The sequence below is a fragment of the Pungitius pungitius genome, chromosome 7 (genome assembly GCF_949316345.1).
Source record: "Pungitius pungitius chromosome 7, fPunPun2.1, whole genome shotgun sequence".
Lineage (NCBI taxonomy): Eukaryota > Metazoa > Chordata > Actinopteri > Perciformes > Gasterosteidae > Pungitius > Pungitius pungitius.
The window spans coordinates 7,796,969-7,810,479 of record NC_084906.1 but is presented as its reverse complement, the minus strand read 5'-3'; the positions used below and the strand labels follow the sequence as shown (position 1 = coordinate 7,810,479).

Sequence of the window (13,511 nt, the reverse complement as noted above, 5' to 3'; positions counted from 1 at the left end):
ATATTTCAAAAAGCAGTTCACAACGAAGAAAGATTGTGCAAGTCCCGTGTGCATGACAACATGGCATTTACATTTCTTTGTTCTGTTCAGTTGGGACAAGTAACCGATAGCTGCAATATCAACATTGAGTTGAGGCATTTTAGTTGGATTGCATCAGTGGGGATTTGAAAACCAATGTGGGAATTTAATTAATTTGCTCTTCTGAAACAGCTAGCCGTTTTAGTTTCTATTCCCTGACTTAGTTGTCACTGTGTCTCATGTTTGTGACACAAATGTTCTCCGATGTCAGACCACTACACGTTTTTTTAATTTTTTATACAGAGTAGACATTTCTGGGATCCAGGGTTTGTCTTTTTGCTTTCTAACTTTAATAACATCGAATTTGACTTCTGCTCGTTTCGGCTAACTGTTTCTTCACAGTGTAACAGTAACACATTACAATTCTAGCTCTAAAACAATTCAGCCCAGGGCAGGTCCGTTCATACTACGTGTTTCCATGGAAATTCAAGCACAGTTGAGGCTCAACGGCTGCTTGAGGTGTGTGTCTCGCTTGTGTGTGACTAACAGCAAACTGGTGGCTTTTACAGAAGACCATCCACTAGCCAGAGCACTGACATGTTTCCTGGGGTACTAACCCACAGCGAATGTTCTCACCGCGCTGTGCCAAACTGAATACGCATGAGAGAGTCTCAAAACGTGAAATAGCAAAGTAATGTTCAAGGAAGACTCAAAATCTCAAGATGAAAGAGCTGGTTTCTACTGCAGCTGTCTCTTTTAGGCATGCCAGAGCACAAGTCTTTTCATTTTGACCTTTTTTGTCTATTTTTTTACTTATACGTCTGATGATGAACTAGTGCCACTCTTTTGGACAAATTAGCACTTCGTCCCAGGAGGTGCTCTTTGATTTCTGATGTCATTCGTTGTCTTTTTTTTTTTTTTTTGGTGTCGCATTCAGTACATCAAGCTGTTGGCACTTTTCTATTCAAGCTGAGCCATGTTCCGTATGATGATTTCTGTTCCATTTGCTTTTGATTCTTTTGAGTCCAGACGTCGAAGACCTTTTTGTTCAGCTGTTTGTCCTGAGCATGCCTTCTTTGCACCTCACCAATCTTGGCATAAGCCACTCCCTTTTCAGACACTGCTAACCCTTAATGTCTACCCCTTATGGCTGATGGGAAATGTGGTCCTTAACTGTAAGATCACGCACTGTAGCTGAAAACTAGAGATGGAGCAAAAAGGTATAGGAACATTTCTAGTGCAGCTGCTTCCTCACTTGTGCTCTCAGAAGTCTTTCAAATCTAATGCATAGACAAAGTGCCTCTAGCGTTCATGTTGACACATTTGAAATGTAGTGTAGCTCTTCATACATTCCAGATGCACTTGTTAAACTATTATTCCAGGAATGGAATTCATTGCTCATGAGGAAGTCCTCTGTTGTGAGTAGTGACCAGGTTATTATCAGTTAGTGGACCCCTACACACATGCTCCTTAGCCTCACCAAGCTCTAATCAGCACAATGCAATAGTTAAGTAGTACTGCATGTGACCCATGTGACAGTGTCATTATTTCTAGATGGTGAGAAAAAGAGCCAGACCCCCCTGCGAAGCGATAGTAAAGGGCAGCCATGGCCGTCGCAAGAGCAGTCCCAGCTTCTGTTTGGTTGCTTTGCAGCTCTATGTTCTGTGTTCCAGTCCTGTGAGATATTATCAAGTGTGATCAGTCTCCTGAGGTGTGTTGTTGCTAATCTTTTATTATGTCTCTCTCTCTCTCTCTCTCTCTCTCTCCCTCTCTCTCTCTCTCTCTTTCCCTCCGCCTTCTGTTCAGGGCTTTTGTCTACCTGAGTAACCTGCTGTACCCGGTTCCTCTCGTCCACCGCGTGGCCATCGTCAGCGAGAGGGGCGAGGTGAAAGGTTTCCTGCGCGTGGCGGTGCAGGCCATATCAGGTAAGGCTTGCGCCCTCAGCCTTATTTGATACAGAAGGGAGTGGGGGGGGGCAGGGCGGGATTGAAAGGGCGTGCCGTGTGTGACTTCTTGAGGAAGTGAAGTGAAGGTGCTTTGTGTTTCCCTCCAGCCGACGAGGAAGCTCCCGACTACGGATCAGGAGTGAGGCAGTCGGGCACTGCCAAAATCTCCTTTGAGGATCAGCAATATGAAAAGGTAGAGAAGGCCGTGCCGCACTCAGCTGTACCATAAGTACCCACCTGCCAACCGCTCTGCCTTGCGACCTGATTTCGCAGTTCCAGTCGGAGACCTGCTCCGTAGGACTGTCCCGCACCGGAGCTTCACAGGAGGAGCTTCGCTTCGTGGAGGGAGAGGGGCAGAACGCAGAACCGGGACCCTCGGCTGATGAGGTCAACAATAACACATGTGCGGGTAATCCTATTTCATGAGTGATGGGATGCATGTTTTATGTGCTTGGATATGTGTGATGAAGTTCATTTTACATATGGATGACAATATCCAAAATATATATTTATATATTAACATGTTGTCTCGTTATTCCGTAAATAAATAATCCAAATGAAATGATCTATAATAATTACAGTTTCGTGAATGGCCAAAATCTTCACATGAAAAATTCAACATGAGAAAACTTTGTCCATCCTGCTGACCGCATGTCGACTGCGACGTGATGCTGAATAAGGGATGGAGCCGGGTCTCTGTGTGGGCTCCACAGTCAGCGACCTGCAGCTGCTTTCATCCATCTTATTTACCCTCCAGCAGCAGGCTGGGTGGTGGAGTAGCCCTAAGGCCCAGCTGGGTTAGGTTAGCTTGCATCTCGGCTCTCCTTCCATGGACAGTTTGGTTGTGTTTGGACTAGCAGCTATAGTCAGGACTGTGAATCCTAGAATAGACACAGCCGGTGTGTGATGTTCGGCCTTCCCTCACAGCTGGTACAGACGAGGTGGAGAGTCCGCTGAAGAGTCAGGCCGGCCCGCTTGACACAACTCTGGAGCACCTGAGGGTCGGTAACGTCTTCACCTTCAGGGTGACCGTCCTGCAAGCCTCCAGCATCCCTACAGAATATGCCGACATCTTTTGCCAGTTCAAGTAAACATGTTTTTTTTTATTGTCAATATTTCTCATGTTCATTCTACAGTTTCACATGTAAATGATTCCACTTGGATTTATTTCAGTTTCATCCACCGCCACGATGAGGCCTTCTCCACCGAACCCCTGAAAAACACGGGCCGCGGCCCCCCGCTGGGCTTCTACCACGTGCAGAACGTAAGAAGCGCCGGCCGGTAACACAATGGTGTCACGATTGGAACAGGTGGAGTGCTTTAACATCCCTGCGTTGTTTTTGATAGATTGCTGTTGAGGTGACTAAATCCTTCGTTGACTACATCAAGACTCAGCCGATTGTGTTTGAGGTGTTTGGACACTACCAGAAACAGCCTTTCCTGCCGCTCTGTAGAGACGTAATCAGGTACCCGGCTATGAAGCCTACCGGTAGACAGATCACATGCGTGCATAAAATTAGCATATTTGTGCTTTCATAAAATCACGGCTGATTTGCTGATTGTTATTTCTACTGCCAGTCCTCTACGCCCCTGCAGAAGACAGTTCCCACGAGTGATGCCTCTGTCAAAACCAGGTAAATCTAATCCTGCCACAGTGTCCTGACTCCCACTATTTATTCATGTTGCGTTGTCATTCGTACTGGGCTGCCTGCACGTCATGTCATCGTAGCTTCATGTTGTTGGGTATGAGCAGCTGACTCGGACACCTCTCCGGACCGGGAGAAATCGCTGGACCTGATCCGATACCTGGTCCCAGATGTGCTCAATGGGGTGCTGGTGGATTCGCTGTCAGACCACGCTCTGTCTGCCGCTGGCTTTGCAGCTTCTTTCTTACTGGAAGGAAACGAGCGAGCTCAGCTGACAGCTCCGCCCACCTCTATCTGTTCAGTTATTAAAGCTCAGAAGCCGGGTTGGTTCATTGATGTTGGATCCAAGTGAATCCTGTTACAGCCAGCCTTTTTATGCCATGTGTTAATGTTGGTGGGACTTCCCCCAAAGTACTCCTAAAGCAGTTATTTACAAGTACACTGTGTGTTACTTTTACATTGAGGGAAACCTGCGATAACAGCAAGCATCCACTCTGCTCACACGTGACGTGAGTTCTTTCCTCTATTGGGTGGATTTTCTTTAAATGGCAGTGGAATGGGACATTGTGTTCTGCAAAAGAACAAGTCATTATCCTATTTTAAAAAGGAAAGTATGTTGATATAAAAAGGCAGTGTTCGTGTGCCAGGATTTGGTTGGATTGGCTCTGTGGTGTCCTGTGTGTTCACTGTGGAACCTGCGTGTTGCCTTCTCCTTTCAGTTCTCCCTCTTGTTGAGCTGGATCACAGAGCTTTCTGCTGCAGTAAATAGCCATGACTAATTCTCTCTCTCTCTCTCTCTCTCTATATCTAACTTTCTCTCTCTAAGTTGGGAATGTTAAATCAGCATTTTCTGCAAAGATAATCTCTTTTGATTAATCTGCAGTGAAGATATTCACAAATTATAGCTGTATTAAAAAAACCTCAAGAGGTAGGAAACAGCTAAAGAACTGTTGGGAATATTAAATACAAAAAAGAAGAATTCATAAAATACTACATGTACTATTAATAATATTCTCTAAATTTAGTATCCTTTCGCTTTGTCCAAACCTCCAAAAGCAATTAGAAGACTGCAGTAAATCAATAGTGAGACATGTTATTAGACAATTATTTCCACATTTCCTTTAAAAAAAGAATCATGTTCAAGGAGTATGTGAATATTCTTTGTGATGATTAAGGCTTATGAATACTCGAGTAAGATGTGAAACCTACCCCAGAACTGAAGTGGAATCCGCCTTTACGAGGCGGCTGCAGGAGTTCCCTTTAAATCTTCTGGAGAAAAGGAGCTTCTTCGACACGATGAAGCTGTTCCTTCTTTTCCCAGCATCACTGATTTCCTTTCTTCTTCCCTCTCTCTTCCCTGCGTAGGTGTAGAGCAGCTCCCCGCTGTTACCCACAAGTCCTCTCTCAACCTGTCTCACACTCCCTTCTTATCTCCCTTTCTCCTACACAGTACCTGCGACCAAGCTGACGGCTATGACCCGCCCGCAGGCCGGACCCTGCCACAGCAAGTATGATCTCATGGTGTTCTTTGAGATCTGCGAGCTGGAGGCCACTGGAGAGTGAGTATCATGGGTGACCCCTAATGATTTGTTAGTTTCCCATCAATCATTATTGTTAAGGAACAGTTATATCAATGTAAAAAACTTGTTTTTGTCTCCCCAGCTACATCCCTGCAGTGGTGGACCACAGAGGTGGAATGCCTTGTCATGGCACATTCTTACTGCACCAGGTAGGTCCATCTCACTGTGAGCAGGTTTGATATTTGAATATCTGAAGTGAGTTGAGAGTAACAAGTACTCTGTCCCGGTGATCTCTTGACCACCACAGGGCCTCCAGAGGAGGGTTACTGTCACCATTGTACACGAGTCAGGAGGTGACATGGAGTGGAAGGATATCCGGGAGCTTGTTGTGGGTGAGTTTAGCTTTCAGGACGAGACAGGGCAGCGATATTGTGCAGGAGCCCTCCTAACTGGACCACTTGTGTCTTCTTAGGTCGCCTCCGCAACACCCCTGAAGCTGATGACACCATCATCGACCCTAATATTCTCTCTCTCAACATCTTGTCAGCTGGTTATGTCAGACCCATGAGGGACGACCGGTACGTACTGGTAGAGACTCTTGATGGAAAGATCTGATTTAAACAAATATACACATATGGATGATGGCATCTAAATTGAAGTCGCCATTTGTGTTATTGTTATTACAATGTTGTGGCAGCGTGGCTGAATCTGGAGTGTTATCTGTACTGGAGTACGGAGCAGGCCGATGCATGGCACACAGTGGTGAAACTGCTGTAGCTGTCCGTAAATAGCATGGCAGACGAGGCACTACATGAATGTTGAAGCAAACCCCAGCAAGCTATTCAGTGATGTTTTATTAATGTGTCTGCAAGAGAATAGTTCCCCCCTCTCTCTAACTGGAGGAGGACGCACATTAAAACATCCAGAGGGACCATGAGGAGAGGAATTCACTTGCGACCCTCCTCTGTGCTTATATATGTGCTTCTGTCATCATTGTGCCTACATGTTGCATCTCACTCATTTTACCACCTCACCTCGGAGCCATCTCATCTCTCAGCCACGGTTACATTAACTAACCCCAATGCTGAAACTACTTGTAGACTCTGAGAGCGACACATTTTAACCAAGCACCCTCGGATCACTGTATCTCACCGCTGGATGAACAGGTCTAATACAATAGCACATCAAAGTAGACGATGGAATGCGTGTCTCTCCTACTGCAGCAGCATGTGTCGAATCACTAATAAACACAGACCGCCTGTATTTGTCATGGTCTGGACATACAACATTCCATCATCACCATTGAATCCCATTATTCACTTTTTAGACTGAAGAGAACGACGGATAAAAAGAGATGGGCCTTAGTTGTAAGCACTTAAATAGTGCTTAAGTTTTATTTTAAGACTTTAGATTATACACATTATACATAGCTGACACTTTTATCCAAAGCGACTTACAGTGTATTATAACCCATGCATTACATTTTTGCCTGGAGAGCAATTAGGGGTTAGGTGTCTTGCTCAGGGACACTTCGACATGGCACATGGGGCAGCCGGAATAACTCGGAATAAATGTCAAATTAAATCTGCTCAGTGTTGAATACAATGTCATTTAGCTGATGCTTTTATCAAAAGCATCTTATGTTGCATTCTTAACATATGGAGTTTACATTTTAGCCCAGGGAACAGTTCAGGGTTAGGTGTATTGCTCAGGGACACTTTGACATGGGACATGGGTAAACCAGGGTTCAAACCAACAACCCTGTGGTTCCTGGTGCACCCTCACCAATCCATGCACCATATTACATGGAGTTAAACCTGTGACACTGTACAGTTACATTTCAATCCTACCAAAGAGTTCATTTAACTCTACTAAGTGTTGCAAATGAATCTGATCTTGACACTGGATAATGACTCCAGCTCTTTCGTACAATTGACTCTGTAAGAGTTGAATGTTTTTTTCAAGTGAGATTTCAACTCTGCACTTTTGCGCTTGAAACGCTGGAAAATGAACTCTACAGATTTTGCTGTGTAGCATGTTTATTCAAGAGACACAGTAATAATAATACAAATGTCATTTAACATCCAAAATCACTTACCATTAACATCACCAGAAAGGCAGAAAAAGTGGTAGCACGTACCATGAGGTATCTTCACATGGACAAATATCAGTTTTTGCCTTTCATCTAGTCTTTATGTTATCTAAGTTTGACTAAGTTTGAAAAATGTAAAGTACCTTTGACATTGAAGTTTTTTTTGTGACCCTCTGGACGTCATTGCTTAATCCCTCTGCTTTCCCAACCAAAAGACAAACGATAGCAGCGACCGGCCATGGCCCCGACCTGGGCTCACTGAGTTCCAGTGTAAAGCAGCTCTCTGTCCAGCGGCCCTGCTCGACCTGCCTGTCTCTGACCACGGTGCTGGGCCCTCAGCGCGCGTCCTGTTACGGCCGCAGTGGCCCCGCATCGGGCTGAGGGGCTCAGCACCAAGTCAGGTCGTGGTCCAGTGTGGTCTCTGCTCAGTCCTGCCGGGCCTAGCGTCAAGGTTTATGTGGATGCTAACATTTTTCTCCCCCCAGTTCACTAACAGAATGTTGTTGTGTTTTTTTGTTTTTTTGCTTTTGCAGACAGTTTCTTGATTCGGACATGCCTAGGTATTTTATTTTTGCCTCTCTTCTTTTAAGTTAAACAGACGCCTCATCTCTCTAACCTCCTGTCCGCCCTGTCACTCCCACTCAGCCTCCAGTGGCTCTCTTTACACGCTCTCCCACTCTGCCCTCGCTGTCAGCCATTCATCTGTGCCTCTTTGTTTCCCCCACCTTCGTGAGAAGTGAGGGACGTGGCTCTGCATGTCCCCGGTTGTCTTGCTAGGCTGTGTGTGTGTCTGCGTGTGTCTGCGTGTGTTTGAGCGGCCGTGTCACATGGACGTGGACCGTCCTCACACTCTGACTCTGGATTGTTCCCTATAATGATCGAGCTCCCTTTAATGTTTGGACGGAAGAAATGCAGTATGAGTAAAAGAGCTATTAGTACTTAACCAGCAGAGGGTGTAAGGGATCCATTATCACAGCACAGTTCATTTGCACTAACAAAGGCACACAGGTGCACCAATCCTCAGCAAGGCAATTCAGAAAATGCTGCTTATTTGCTTCTTACTTAACTCTGTTTATTATTTTTCATATTGCAGTGAAAGAATATCATAAATCCAGGGATATGTTTGTGAAAGTCATCTGTGATCAGCGCTGCAGATTATTAACAGCATTGATCGGTGCTGTTATAAGGACCACATCATTTCCAGAACGGGCTCTAAAATGCAGCCCTTAAAATGTAATCCTCTGATCCATTACCTCAGCAGTAGCACATGGCTCAGATTTGCTGCAATGTTGTGAATGTTTCTGAATCCGGTTTCTCGGCGGAACACACGGCCTCTCACATGCTACGCCAGCAGCATGACTTCAATCCTGGCCCCCGCGTTTTTTAGCAGGTTGTAAAAGTGCAGCAAAGCACGTGTTTCTGTCCGGCAAAGAGGGAATGGTTCCCTTAGTGAAAGCAAACACTTTTCTACTACTGGGAAATGAGTGCGCATGTGATGGCCGGAGGTCACGCACCTGCTAACTGCTGCCTGACCAGGCCATCTGTACACTGAACCTCTTCCCTCCACACACAGCAGCAGAGGGCTCCCTTACCACAGAGTCAACGCGTTGCTCTTAGCTTGCTCTTACCTCAGTCCAAAGCCACCTAGACCTCATAAAGAGGCAATGTTTCCTTTTACAATTCATGCTTGGATTATCTTTGTAAAGAAAAGGTTAAGGCCTTGCGAACCAGGAATTGGGCCAGAGGAACCACTGCTTTCTGTGTGTGATTTATTTGAAATGGGGAAAAATGGATTACACTAACGTAGTAGATCAGAGGAAGCAGAGTAGTGTTCTTGTTCGGGGGAACCGCCACATGCTGTTATATCACAGGCAGCATTAGAGATCACATCAAGTCAATCAGCACCTTGGTAGGCATTCTTCAACGGTGTGTCATGGGTGAGCCGTAGCATCCACAGCAGCGTTTGACGTAACACGATATCGGTGTGGAAAAAAGACAAACACCATCCCAGCCACGCAAGGCAACCCAACCACAGCACACTTCCCTGTCTCTCACTTTCTGCTCTTTTGCTGGTTTCTTCTTCCTCACAGCATTTCCTTGGGAGTTGACCATAGGTATTTCACTGCCCTGTCCCTTCCATCTGGCTGTCCATCCCTCTTCCTTTTTCTGTACTAAGACTCATTTCAGCTCTCTTTGCTTTTCTGTAGTTTGCACAGAGCAGAGCATCATCTTAGTCAGCCTTTTGCATGCAATAAGATTTCATTGCCAATTGTAGTTGTACTTGTACTTGTATAGGAATAGTTACTACAATGTTACTTTTTACGACATAAAAAAGTTAATAGTAAATCAGTAAAGAAAGAAGAAAACCATAAGTTTAGGTTTTCTGTGTAATAATGCATTAATAGTCAACCTGCTTTAGCATGGGTTTAGCTTTAACTGCTAATGGGTTGCTCAGGTAGAAATTAGGACTTATTGTTGACTACTCATTCATTTTCTTGCTCTCTTGTGACCCGGACGACCTCAGGACTTTCTACCGCTTTGAGGCGGCCTGGGACAGCTCCATGCACAACTCCCTGCTGCTGAACCGAGTCACTCCGTACGGGGAGAAGATCTACATGACCCTCTCGGCCTACTTGGAGGTACAACACAGGTCCTAGCGTTAGAGAACGGCTCATAAAGTGTCACAGATGTCACAGTGTGAATTACCAATGTCTAACATTGCCTGCAGATGGAGAACTGCACCCAGCCTGCAATCATAACCAAAGACGTCTGCATGGTGTTTTACTCTCGAGACACAAAGCTCTCGGCCTCGCGCTCGATCCGAAACCTTTTCGGCACTGGGAGTCTCAGAGCGGCAGATGGGTGAGTTCAGAACTTCAGACTTGTCAGAGGTGTTTTGCTCCTCCTGTGGTCTCAATGTTGATAAAAAGATCTGCGTTTTTTCTTCTTGTAGAAACCGTGTAACTGGAGTTTATGAGGTCAGCCTGTGTAACCTGGCAGATGCAGGGAGCCCAGGTGAGAGTCGGGTCAAAGCCGCCATTTTACCATAAGCCTTCCTCTGCAATATCTCTAACCCTGCACGGAACCACTGCAGGTATGCAGAGGAGACGCAGGCGAGTGCTGGACACCTCCGTGGCCTACGTCCGTGGGGAGGAGAACCTGGCCGGGTGGAGGCCCCGCAGTGACAGCCTCATTCTGGACCATCAATGGGAGCTGGAGAAACTCAGCCTCCTCCAAGATGTGAGCGCATGAGTTACTTTTCGTTCACAGTTCAAGCCACTTGTAGGAGCTTACCTGGGGTTGTGCTGCTGTTAACAGCCTCCAACATGAATGTATTGTCACGAAAGCCTGTGCTTTTCTGAGGTTTTTAGTAAATAACGATTTTCATTGAAGCCAAATTGGTAAGTTCCCCTGATTTCACAAGTAAATTAAACTGGATATCATTGGTGTAGCGGGGATAAGAGATGCAGCAAATATGATGGATAAGGCAGCACGTAACGGGAAAACAAGGTGAGACCCGGGAAAGAACTGTCAGCAATGCATACAAATAAGTTATGATTAGAAGCATAGGATGAAAACTCTTCAAGAACCATGCAGTACCAGACATCCCAACCCAGTTCTTTAGACTATATAAGAAAATATTATCATTCATGGTATTGAAAGCAAACCATGCGATAAATTTGAACATATTTCCCCTGCAATTTCCAATAGCTGCTTGTAAAACGTATCTTTAAGTTTCACATGGGACATAAGTGATTTAGATGTATTTTTCTGTCAGGTGGAGAAAACCAAGCATTATCTTCTGCTGAGGGAGAAACTGGAGTCCACCATGCTTATGGGTCAGGAATCCCTGCAGTCCTGCATCACGGAGGAGCTCAGCGAGTCTCCTCAGCCCCCCGAGGTCGACCAGGAGGTCCCCTCCCGCTCTGAAATCACCACTGAAAGGCAGAGAGAGCTTGCTGCCAAGGTCAGCCAACATTGAATTTCATTTTTGACCCATATTTGTCTTACCTGTATTTTTTGCAGTTCCCGTTCTTTGATCTGTTAAGTCTGTGCTGACTATACCTCAATGTATATGCATTTTTGTCAAATCATCATATGGTCAGAGAGCTTTTTTATGATACTACGGATGTGAATTGTATCTGGCTGTAGGAGACATTTTAAGCTCCTTCTTTTTTAAACAGTGTTTGCGTCTGCTCACTCACTCCTTCAACCGAGAATACAGCCATGTGTGCGTCAGCGCCAGTGAAAGCAAGGTAGTGGCCGAACACAGATTGAAACCTACATGGAAAAAAGATTTGATTGATGTCCGTTGATTGGTTCCTCACTGCATTCCTTTGGGGGTTTGTGTGTGCTGCAGATCTCAGAGATGTCTGTCACAATGCTAAGAGACTCCGCTTCAATCTCTGCCCTCAACACAATCACACCCTCCTCGACGTGCCCGTCGCTGGTTGAGGGTTGCTATGGAGACACCGAACTCAGGTCTGGGTTAGCTACGTTTTGAGTGTTGCAGCCTGCATGTCCCTCTTCTTTAAAGCCCTGCAGCGTGATAACATGATGCTCTCAGGACGGTTATGTGCTCATCACTTTGGTTGCATGAGGCGTTGGTGGTTGGGCTCACTGACGTCCTGTTTCTGTACGACAGACCCCCGATGCCTCGCTCTCGTGCCGCCAGCCCCGGTCCTGACACCCTGAAGGACACAGAGACAAAGAAGTCCGTCAACGGAGCCTCTGAAAGCAAACCACGGATCCGAAGGTTTTTCCCTGACATCACGGAGATTAGAGTCAGGTGAGTTTGCCACAGTGACCCCCACCCCCCATAGTGCTGTGGAGACCTCTTACTTAGTTTTTACATTGTGATCTCTTATTTTTGCAGCCCTATTGTTTCAAAGAAGGGTTACTTGCATTTCTTGGAGCCCAACACCAACGGCTGGGTGAAGCGCTACGTGGTCGTGCGGCGGCCGTACGTCTACATCTACAACGCGGAGAGAGACTCTGTGGAGCGGGCTATCCTCAACCTCTCCTCTGCTCAGGTGGAGTACAGTGAGGACCAGCAGGCAATGCTGAAGGTTGGTGATGAACCAGGAACTCTATCCTTCTGGCTAAAAGCATAACGTATGATGTAATAAGCCTTTTTTTCTGGGCTCTTTCACCAGACCCCGTACACATTCGCCGTTTGTACGGAGCATCGCGGGATATTGCTTCAAGCCACTAATGACAAGGAGATGCACGACTGGCTGTACGCATTTAATCCCCTCCTGGCAGGAACTATCAGGTAAAAAATACACGTCAACAGGTAAAAGTACACACATGACAACACATGATACTGCTTTGATACAATATAACTGCTCTCCATCTCAGGTCGAAGCTGTCGAGAAGACGAGCCGGACCGATGAGGATGTGAAGAGCCAGATGTGACGAGGGAAGGAAGAGCTGCAGAATGTACATAGAATCCTCCCCTTGTGCTGAGCCCCATCTCCTCCTCCCCCAACTCCACCACAGTCACCAACAACCATCTCCTCCCTGTACCATCTCAGATTGTCACCAGTGTCCTCAGCACCTAAAGCGCCCATTTCGTGCCAGGCCTTTGCTGCGTCGTGAGTCTCGTAGTCAGAAAACCTTTGTCACTGTACTGTACCGGAGATTATTCACAGCTGGACGATGGAAGAAAGATGGCGGAAGTAGCAACAGTTTCTTATCTCAGATCACTTACGTATAGTAATGTACTGTAGTTGTTGTCAGTGACACATCGAGCCTTATACATCTACTCCTCAAAAACAATGCAGTGACATTTATTTCTACCTTTACCTTAAGCAGCTGGTCAGTGAGGATCACATTGCTCCATTTGCATCAGTAAATAGAAATTCTCAATTCTGCAGCTACATATACAGTGTCTAAACTGGTTTGCATACCACATTCAGCTACAAAGTACACGCTAAAAGAAAAAACGTGACAGTTGAGTGTACCTCTGTAGAATAATTTCCATTTCTGGTACTTGGATCTTAAAACTTCTTTAGCACATAGCCTGGCGAGGGCGTGGCATATCGTCATAGTTCTTGTGGCATTTTGATCAATCCATGTCGTTTTAGCACCAAGGGCGTCTACATTCACACAATAAGTAATCACATATTGTCACTATTAATCCTCCAAAGTTGATCTCATTCTCTACCTGAATTTTATTTGTTTTAAAATGTGATATATTTAGATATTTAACAGCTTTATTATTTATTTCTGCATGTATTTATTTACAAAGACATTTATATTTCTAAAGTAGTAGTACCGTGCAATT

At 45.6% G+C, this 13,511-nt stretch overlaps 1 protein-coding gene across 25 annotated transcripts in view; it reads left to right on the top strand.

Annotated features, from left to right (window-relative positions):
- Positions 1-13,151, top strand: part of kif1aa (kinesin family member 1Aa) — a 31,317-nt gene extending 18,166 nt beyond the window's left edge. For 7 of the 25 annotated variants that reach the window (XM_037468771.2, XM_037468770.2, XM_037468769.2 and 4 more), the window contains 23 exons: positions 1,825-1,943; positions 2,051-2,157; positions 2,238-2,373; positions 2,892-3,051; positions 3,138-3,228; positions 3,312-3,430; positions 3,543-3,598; positions 5,061-5,169; positions 5,273-5,339; positions 5,438-5,522; positions 5,603-5,708; positions 7,756-7,782; positions 9,747-9,861; positions 9,951-10,084; positions 10,176-10,237; positions 10,317-10,462; positions 11,001-11,189; positions 11,407-11,478; positions 11,583-11,704; positions 11,868-12,011; positions 12,099-12,291; positions 12,379-12,497; positions 12,584-13,151. In XM_037468771.2, coding sequence (XP_037324668.2) covers positions 1,825-1,943; positions 2,051-2,157; positions 2,238-2,373; positions 2,892-3,051; positions 3,138-3,228; positions 3,312-3,430; positions 3,543-3,598; positions 5,061-5,169; positions 5,273-5,339; positions 5,438-5,522; positions 5,603-5,708; positions 7,756-7,782; positions 9,747-9,861; positions 9,951-10,084; positions 10,176-10,237; positions 10,317-10,462; positions 11,001-11,189; positions 11,407-11,478; positions 11,583-11,704; positions 11,868-12,011; positions 12,099-12,291; positions 12,379-12,497; positions 12,584-12,626 — 2,521 coding nt within the window. In that variant the 3' untranslated portion in view covers positions 12,627-13,151. Of the gene's footprint in view, positions 1-1,824; positions 1,944-2,050; positions 2,158-2,237; positions 2,374-2,891; positions 3,052-3,137; positions 3,229-3,311; positions 3,431-3,542; positions 3,599-5,060; positions 5,170-5,272; positions 5,340-5,437; positions 5,523-5,602; positions 5,709-7,755; positions 7,783-9,312; positions 9,337-9,746; positions 9,862-9,950; positions 10,085-10,175; positions 10,238-10,316; positions 10,463-11,000; positions 11,190-11,406; positions 11,479-11,582; positions 11,705-11,867; positions 12,012-12,098; positions 12,292-12,378; positions 12,498-12,583 lie in introns of all 25 variants that reach the window. The other 18 variants (XM_037468781.2, XM_037468773.2, XM_037468772.2 and 15 more) reach the window with 7 other exon arrangements.
- Positions 13,152-13,511: the final 360 nt, after the last annotated feature.